General features: G+C 41.3%; 1 protein-coding gene across 1 annotated transcript; it reads left to right on the top strand.

The window, feature by feature from the left end:
• Nucleotides 1–1,282: 1,282 nt before the first annotated feature.
• LOC109908202 (probable nuclear hormone receptor HR38) lies at nucleotides 1,283–7,725 on the top strand. The gene is made up of 7 exons (XM_020506749.2): nucleotides 1,283–1,397; nucleotides 3,095–3,891; nucleotides 4,481–4,610; nucleotides 4,723–4,886; nucleotides 5,053–5,255; nucleotides 5,504–5,682; nucleotides 5,972–7,725. The coding sequence occupies exons 2-7, from the start codon at nucleotides 3,097–3,099 to the stop codon at nucleotides 6,226–6,228; spliced, it is 1,728 nt and encodes a 575-aa protein (XP_020362338.1). The 5' UTR covers nucleotides 1,283–1,397; nucleotides 3,095–3,096; the 3' UTR covers nucleotides 6,229–7,725.
• Nucleotides 7,726–9,404: the final 1,679 nt, after the last annotated feature.

Below are 9,404 nucleotides of genomic sequence, written 5' to 3'. Positions count from 1 at the left end.
TAACATAGTTTCACAATATTAACATTCAATGTATCAAAATATATGATCATACACAGGGATTGTGATCAATATTTACAGTAATATACATACAATATTCAATTAGGATTTTTAAAAAACAACACAATTTAGACTTATTGAAACTTTAAAACAGTTTCAAGTCAAACTCCTTAAGGCCAAGAGGAGTGTGTTGAGACTGTGATTCCAGAAAGATTTCCTTTTGAAGAAGCTTCCTCTCAATGTCCCCACCCATGCGTGACATCTTGACCATTTATATTACAATGTATCTCAGAGAACTATTAGGATGTCCAGCTTGTACAACATGAGCAGCAACTGGATTTTTTTGTATCACCTGATCTGTCTCTTAAGGCTTCTATGGGTTTTCCCTATGTAAGACAGACCACAAGGACATTTCAACATGTAAATAACATTGGTGGACATGCAGGTAATCAGGCCCTTGATGTTAAATCTTTGTCCTGTGTGGGGGAGGGTAAATGAGTTGCATTTGTAGGTAAAGATGCATTGAGCACGTTGGCCACATTTGTAATTACCCTCCGGAACCTTGTCCAAAAAAGTTTCCCTTTTCTCTGGTGGGTAATCAGATCAAACCACAATATCTCTCACGTTGGGGGTCTTTTAAAAAACACATATTGGAGATATAAAAAATCTTTATAAAAAAAACTTTAGTACATTTAGTACAACAGAATTTACCTTTAACAGCATGCTATTCCAAAAATATAGTCACTATAGAAGCAAAAAGTGTCAAGGGAAAGGAAATACTGACATGACAAAAACATATAGGCCAATAATAAAAAAAAACTGGTAAGCAGGTGTGATGAAGGCTATTTGTCATATCTAGCATATTTGGTAAAAAAAAAAACACCACCTGGTAAAAAGTTCAACTTAATTTAAATTGGGGAAAAGTTTATTTAGTGAGCGTTTTAAATGGGAGAGCGTGTCAATTTATTATGCATGTGATATTTGGCCAATGAGCGACTGAAAGTTGTTTTGTGTCATCTAAAGTAGCCTGTTTTGCTCTGTGTTAAGTTATGTTTTTTATATATTTAACAAACGTCTGTCTCTCGATGTGTTTGTAGTAAGCTACTTCTGTTGATTTGTGGACGCATGCTTCAATGGAATCCCGCGAGTGCGTCACTTGCAAGGAACTCTGACTGACGCGAGCTGATTGGCTTCAGCCTGGAAAGATACCCGCCTCGGCGTTGCCTTGTACGGGAAATGGAACGGGGCGTCCCTCTGACGTAGTGGTACGATACAATTGATCGTATAAAAATGTGTTCCCCTCAACAACATTTGGACTGCAGAGCAAAAATAACTACTGGAGATGACGACCTACCGCTTGGAATACGGACATTGCTTAAAATACTAGTGGGTTATAACAGGTAAGGAAGCGCTCAGTTTTCACTGTCAGTATATCAAATTACATTTACCAGAGGTCTAATCCCGAGGGATTTACAGGAGCAATTAGGTTTGAGTGCCTTGCTCAAGGGCACATGGACAGATGTTTGACCTAGTCAGCTTGGGGATTCGAACCAGTGCCCTTTCAGTTACTGACCCAATGCTCTTAACCACTAGGCTACCTGCCACCCCTTATTATGGTGCATTCTGTAAATTAATGTAATTAATTAGAACCATGTTATCCTAAAATGCATAAATCTAAAAGTCATACATGCAAAATACCTTAGAACTGGAGAGACATGCCATTTGTAGGTGATTGGGAGGACAATTAAAAGTTACTGTCTATTTAAATAGTGTATATTTGACAGTGAATTGCTGCATGAGATCATCATACTGTATGTGTATAGTTATTTAGTTATACGCATGCTACATGCAACTGTCAGCATGCAGTGGCTTACCTGTTGATACAGGTAGGAGGTACTACATGTGCTTCCACTTAGTTCCTCTGAGGTGCATCTAGTGCATCACAATCGAATGCACTGCCAACTACACTATTTTTAAAGCAATGTACTAGTCAGACAGAAAAATACTAATGTGGCTACATGGAGAAAGACTGAAAGCTGCAATATGTAACTTTGTGGACCTGACCAATTTCACATAGAATGTGTGTGTTATAGATCTGTCACTCTTCATTGAAAACAAGTCTAAGAAGCGGTAGATATGTTCTATTTGCGCTATTTCTATGCTTCCCATTAAGATTTGTTTTTGTGTCTTAATTTTGGGTTTTGTACACCAGCTTCAAACAGATGCAAATACAATATTTTTGGTTATGGAAAAGCTATTTGACAGCGGTTTAGATGGTACAATGATTATCTTCACTATACTTGCTTGTTTTGTCACATAAACAAAAATTAAGCAAACTATTAGAATTTTAGCAACCAGGAAATGGCAAAATGATTTCTGGATAGGGAGACTCTCAGATGCACTAACTTTAGTTGTGCTGACAGACATTCAAATCAGTCTTTTACCTTCAGTGGGGGATCTACACTCCTCTTCCTTCATGGCCTGAGTCCATACTCTGAAAGCCAACCCCCTCAGACATGTAGTTCGGTGTGTTTTTAAACTTCAAAGATTTCCAGGGTCATGTTCATTATGCTGATTCTGTTGAAAAACGTTTCTGCAAATGGAACGAAATAGGGCGGGACCTACCTGTATTTGTCCAATAGAAACTTGTTTTAGTTGCAAAACGGAACGTTAATGATGGTTAAAGAGTACACCCATGGTAATGGGGCTGTAGTTTGGGAAAACACTCAACTGAAACCAAGGCTTTCTACAAGAGAGACCGTTTTCTCAATCTACCGGCGGGGTCAGAAGGGTTAGCATTACCTACTACACGTTGGGAGGAAGGGCACAGTTATGAAAGTTGTGTGGCTTGTCCTGCAGGGGAGGGGGCATCTGGCACCTGAAGTAATTTCATTTCATGCCTTTAGATGAGACAGATTTGACAGTCCTCCATAACCCATGCAGGGATTGGCAATCCAGGGGTACAGGATGTCAACTACAAATTCATGACTGTAGATTCTAGAAGATTCTAGTATCTCTTACAGTCAGCTCACAAAGGCCCTCCGTAAAATTGCCTTTGTAAATGCTCTCACGTTTTGTCTGCACCTTTACTCAACAGAAATGGCCTGCATTCACCCCCCGCATGGAGTTCAGCCTTATGATAACAGCCTCTACAACTCAGAGTCTCTGAGCCTGGACCTTACCTGCAGGTTAGCCATGGACGTGAGTAGCCAGATGGACCAGCTCTCTGCCGCCTCCCTGCCTTGCATCAACTCCCTGGTGGGCACCTACACTGGCGAGTTTGATGCTTCCTCCTGTCAGATCGCCACAGCTCCTACAACCTCTAGCACAGACTCTGTCCATGAATCGCCCTTCAAGAAGGATGACTTCCAGATTTACGGCTGCTACCCTGGCAGCTTTGCCCTGAGCTACTTTGACGAAGCCCTGTCTTCTGGTGGCTCTGAATGTTTCGGCAGCCCGGCGTCAGCCCAGTCTCCCTCTACCCCAGGCTTCCAGCCCCAGCCTGCATCGGCTTGGGCCTCGGCCTCCAGCCCCTACTCTCCCAGCCTGGACTGCTGGGTGGCTGATAAGACTGCATTGTTACAGACATCCTCTTTCTTCACCTATGGACCCGGCTCAGTAGAGGATCTGTCTCCTCTGGACCAGCCCCAGCCCCAGCTGGCTGATCAAGGCCACTTCTCTCTGAGTCAGGAGCAGCACCCCTCCCTGCTTTCTTTCTCCCCTCTAACCCTGGAGCCAGGCACCCTAGATGACTCTGGCTTCATGGAAGGTAGCATGTCGCTGAAACCGAACAGCCCTACTGGAAATGAGGGTCGCTGTGCTGTCTGTGGGGACAACGCCTCCTGTCAGCACTATGGGGTTCGTACCTGTGAGGGCTGCAAAGGTTTTTTCAAGGTGAGCAGCTTCTTCCTTCTGTCAATTTATTTCATAAATTGGTGTATAATGCATTTTTCATGCAATGCAAACACAACTCATATATTCGCCAGCAGCATACCACCCTGCATACCACTGCTGGCTTGCTTCTGAAGCTAAGCAGGGTTGGTCCTGGTCAGTTCCCGGATGGGAGACCAGATGCTGCTGGAAGTGGTGTTGGAGGGCCAGTAGGAGGCACTCTTTCCTCTGGTCTAAAAAAATTAATATCCCAATGCCCTAGGGCAGTGATTGGGGACACTGCCCTGTGTAGGGTGCTGTCTTTTGGATGGGACATTAAACGGGTGTCCTGACTCTCTGAGGTCATTAAAGATCCCATGGCACTTATTGTAAGAGTAGGGGTGTTAACCCTGGTGTCCTGGCTAAATTCCCAATCTGGCCCTCAAACCATCACAGTCAACTAATAATCCCCAGTTTACAATTGGCTCATTCATCCCCCTCCTCTCCACTATAACTATTCCCCAGGTTGTTGCTGCAAATGAGAATGTGTTATCAGTCAATTTACCTGGTAAAAAAAAAATGCATCTCCATTTTTTTTCTGTGTTCTTTGCAGCGTACTGTACAGAAAAAAGCCAAATACGTGTGTCTTGCCAACAAGGACTGTCCGGTGGACAAGCGGCGACGGAATCGCTGTCAATTCTGTCGTTTTCAGAAGTGCCTGGCAGAAGGCATGATGAAAGAAGGTGAGCCCAGCACTTCAAATGCATTTTACTAGCACATCTTTCACAATAACTACTGTTTCTCTCTCAGTTGCTAAGACATTATTGACCTTGTATCTCTCTCGCTCTCTCCAAGTTGTGAGAACAGATAGCTTAAAAGGTCGAAGAGGTCGTCTGCCCTCCAAGCCAAAAGCAGCCCAGGACCTATCTTCTGCTGAGTCTCCAGTTAATATCATTGCCTCTCTTGTGAGGGCACACATTGACTCCAACCCTAGTGTTGGGAAACTGGACTACTCTAAGGTAAGGACTACTGCAAATTCTCCATTGTGGTCTGTCTATTATGACTTATTGTTTTTTGGCGTTTAAGGTCGCTGTTGGTACTCTAAGGATGGAGCATAAATTGAACCAAAAGAATGCAGGGAATTCCCCTAATGGAACTAACCCTTCTCCCTCCTTTCTAATTCAGTACCAGGAGACTGTGGCCAGTCTGTCAGAGAAAGTGGACGTTGGTGACGTCAAACAGTTCTACAACCTCCTCACGGCATCCATGGACGTGATTAGCAAGTGGGCTGAGAGCATCCCTGGGTTCACTGCCTTCTGCTCTGAGGACCAGGAGCTGCTACTGGAGTCAGCCTTCATGGAACTGTTCATCTTGCGACTAGCATACAGGTAAGAAGAACCAAATTATGTCATTGTAAAAAAAAATGTAAATGGTCCAGAAGACCACCTTGCATATACAGAGCTATAACTGTGTTGTATTGACATTGGTCACTGTATTGCTAGGATTATAAAGTACATAAAATATGAATGACAGGATTGATTGCACCCACAACTCACATTGTGCAGATATTTTAGAAGCAACAATCATGGGTATCAAAGACATTGTTAATCCATCCTATTTATATTCTCTTTCCAAGGATCAACCCTGAGACACACAAGCTGATATTCTGCAATGGAGTGGTGCTTCACCGGATGCAGTGTGTACGGGGCTTCGGTGACTGGATAGACTCCATCATGGACTTCTCCCAGAGCCTCCACCGCATGAACCTGGACATGTCGTCCTTCTCCTGCCTCACAACTCTGGTGATAATCACTGGTGAGAGCTCAACCCACCTACGCATACGCGCCAGCCTGTCAGGCTCTGTTAACAGAGACATCACACCACAATATAGTACAGTATGACTGCAGGCGCCATGTTGCAATGTCAATCTTTATGTTCACCCTGACCTGAGTTGCCTGAACAAGCTGGATCTACATACATCTTGATTCACAGGCTTACATAATGTTATTGTGTTACAGAATAATGATAAATGTCCTATTTAAAAATGATACTCTCCACACTTTCTGGTCACACGCGAAGCCTTTTCTGTCTCCTGATTCTCCAGACCGCCACGGCCTGAAGGAGCCCAAGCGGGTGGAGGAGTTCCAGAACCAGCTCATCACCTGTCTCAGAGATCACGTCTCGAGCTGCGCCTCGGACTCCACTCGGCCCAACTACCTGTCCCGTCTCCTGGGAAAACTACCCGAGCTACGGACTCTCTGCACCCAGGGCCTGCAGCGCATCTTCTATCTTAAGCTTGAGGACTTGGTCATACCACCCCCCATAGTGGACAAAATGTTCATGGAAACTCTGCCTTTCTGAGAGTGAGAAAAGACTATACAGAGTGTGCTAGAGACAATAAATGATGAAGTGATCTCCCTGTTGGATTAGGGACAAACAAATGAAACTCTTAAAGACTGACATAAAAGTGCTGAATAATACTATCTTAAAAGCTCTGAAGCTATATCACACTTGAGGAAAACAGGACCTCTTGTACATTAGCAATGGCCATAGTATGGTGCTAAAAGGATAATTAACTTCTTTATAATTTCAGTAATAGTTTTAATGCAGTATTTCAGATGTATGGCTTTGAGTGTGCACTAATTACTTATACTGGAGTGAAAAACAGACAGGCCATGGACCAAAAGCAGACTGACATAAGTTAAGTAAACAACGTTAGATTTTGATGAACATGCGTTAGTGCATTTTAAAAATAGGCCTGTGAAATGTAATGACTGATACAAAGGACTGCATCATCTTGCTTCGTATGTATATTATGCCTTAGCGAGATGGTGTTTTTAAGATTCAGGTTCAAGATTTTACTACTATCATGGTGTTATAGCGTAGCCACAATGACTCCACTGCAGCATTGTGACTGAAACATGTTACAATCACAAGGTTAAATAAAGGTTAAATAAATAAAATAAGGACATTTGAGAAGGGTACCTGATCTTGTTGAGAACTACCAGTTGCAGATAGTGATGATTATGCTTTCAGTGATGTTGGGTAAATATCACTGAAATATCGCAGCTATGATTGAGCAGCCAGAACAAATATTACAACTTAATTGTGTTTTTTGCATCTATGAATGTTTCACACTGAGTGTACAAAACATTAGGAACACCTACCTAATATTGAGTAACCCTAAGAACAGCCTAAACTCGTCGGAGCATGGACTCTACGTGTTGAAAGTGATCCAGAGGGATGCATGTTGACTTAATCTTCCCACAGTTGTGTCAAGTTGACTGAATGTCCTTTGGGTGGTGGACCATTCTTGATACACATGGGAAACTGTTGAGTGTAAGAAACCCAGCAGTTAAAAAAAAAATCATTACATTTTTATTTCACATTATGCAGGATCACGTTACAAATATTAACTGACATGACAACACTAACAAACATACAAAACTATTTCCATACTGGTCAAGAGTACATTTTGAGGACACAAAATGAAATTGACAAAAAAATATTTATGTTCTCAAAAACGAATGTCACCCCCCCTCTTTCTTACCATGTAGGTCCACTGCTTGGTCAAGAGTTGTTGATATCTGATAAGAGTTTTACACAATACATCCCATGCCTCAACTGAGTTTGCCTGAGCTTTGTTTATCACGGCCACTGATCGCTCTATACAAATAATGTCTTGAAAATATGATAACCATGTTTGAGGTGAGAGGATTGTAGGGGTAATCCAAGCACTAATGATAACCTTTTTTGCTGCTGTTAACCCTCCATAAATGATTATTTTCTGAACCAGTTGCAGTACAAATGAAGAGTCATCATTCAACAAAAATAAAAGTATCTTTTTTGACAAGGAAACCCATCATTTTTGTGAGGAAATCTGAAACATGACCTGAACTGAGACACCACAGAACATTCCCAAATCATGTGACCAGAACTGGGACACCACAGGACATTCCCAAATCATGTGCAATAGTGTTCCAACAGCATTCATATGGCATCTATCACATATTGGAGTAGGAATCAGCTTCACCTTAAAACGTCTAAATGGGGTTGCATAACTTGTACGTATGTATAAGCTAATAATGTGTAAGCTGGTGTGCTGGGTTTTTAGAGGTAACAAATACATTTCCCCAAATGGTATCCCAGTTCAGGTCGTGCCCCAACCCCTCCATTTCAGTTGCAGTTCTTAACGCACTCAAACCGGTGGGCCTGGCACCTACTACCATACCAGTTTAAAAAGGCACTTCAATCTTTTGTCTTGCCCATTCACCATCTGAATAGCACACATACACAATCCATGTCTCAAGGCTTAAAAATCCTTCTTTAACCTATCTCCTCCCCTTCATCTACACTGATTGTTGACTCTTGATTTAACAGGTGACATCAACAAGGGATCATAGCTTTCCCCTGATAATAGCTTTCCCCTGGTCAGTCTGATGGAGCGAGTGTTTCTCAGTGTACATTGCTTATTGTGTAAATTCTGACTATTTTTGTGCAATACATGACTATGAATGTGTTTAAATTAGCATGGGATACTTAAAGCCACAATCTGCAAGATGGGCATACCATCTAAGAATGGGCCCATCAACAAAACATTGAGAAAATGCATTCCATGACATTTCCAGATGCAAATAGCACTTGAATTCTATGATTATATTGCTCCAGGAATGAGAAACATGATTTAAAGCTATTGTACATCATTTGTTTAGTTTCCTTTGAATGATTTTTTTATTTTGCAAAATTGAGTAATAGGTCCTTAGTTATGATAAAGTGAGTCATATGATAAGTCATTTGTCCAAATCAAAAGGATTACCGTTTTTTCCTTAGTTGAATTGATGGAAATCGTATAGTCTGTGGCTTTAACATTCTATGTAATGTGACAAATCTAATTTAGTTCCGGGCATTGCATTACATATTTTATTTTTTTATATATATATTTTTTTACACATATAGAGAATTCTTCATCTTCAATACTGCAGCTCCATATAGAATAAAGAGTTCTGTAATGAGTCAATTGATTCTCACCTATTAAAAAATTCTGCATTTTAAGTTACATGGCCTAAATAGAATACGAGACACTTAAAACAGTACAATACATTTTTTTCATGATAGAAACTGAAATGTTAATGTGATTTAAGAAAACATTTAAGAGTTAGAGTTGTTGTACAGTAATTAACAATTGTTCTCCCTAATAGAATCTTTGTTCAGTCTATTTTTCACAGCCTGAAAGTCCAGTAGTGTGAATTTACTTAGGATGAAATGAGTACCAGGACCTATTTTAATCCACTCCATTCCAATAACTAATTAAAAGGCTTTCTAGCTGTTAGACCTAGGCCTAATTCTTACTTCTAGAGATTCAGATGAGGCTGCTGGCAGTTACTTTACTATTGGTGTAATCAAGCTGGTTGTACAAAGTGTTCATATGTGCAAATACAGTATATGGGCCATCAGTTCAGCCATCTTATGCCTCCAATTGGGCTCTGCTAGGTACGATGTGCCAACAAAATATGAGGTGATGAAATCAACAGGGCATA

The sequence above is a fragment of the Oncorhynchus kisutch genome, linkage group LG17, assembly GCF_002021735.2.
Source record: "Oncorhynchus kisutch isolate 150728-3 linkage group LG17, Okis_V2, whole genome shotgun sequence".
Taxonomy (NCBI): Eukaryota; Metazoa; Chordata; class Actinopteri; order Salmoniformes; family Salmonidae; genus Oncorhynchus; species Oncorhynchus kisutch.
The sequence above is the reverse complement of the archived record's forward strand: the minus strand, read 5'-3'. Positions and strand labels throughout refer to the sequence as shown.

Bases quoted from the DNA above. Each gene is read 5' to 3' on its own strand.
- LOC109908202 (XM_020506749.2), top strand. From the start codon at position 3,097: ATGGCCTGCATTCACCCCCCGCATGGAGTTCAGCCTTATGATAACAGC. The intron at 4,611-4,722 runs GTGAGCCCAGCA...GCTCTCTCCAAG, and splicing joins AGAAGGCATGATGAAAGAAG to TTGTGAGAACAGATAGCTTA. The intron at 5,256-5,503 runs GTAAGAAGAACC...TCTCTTTCCAAG, and splicing joins ATCTTGCGACTAGCATACAG to GATCAACCCTGAGACACACA.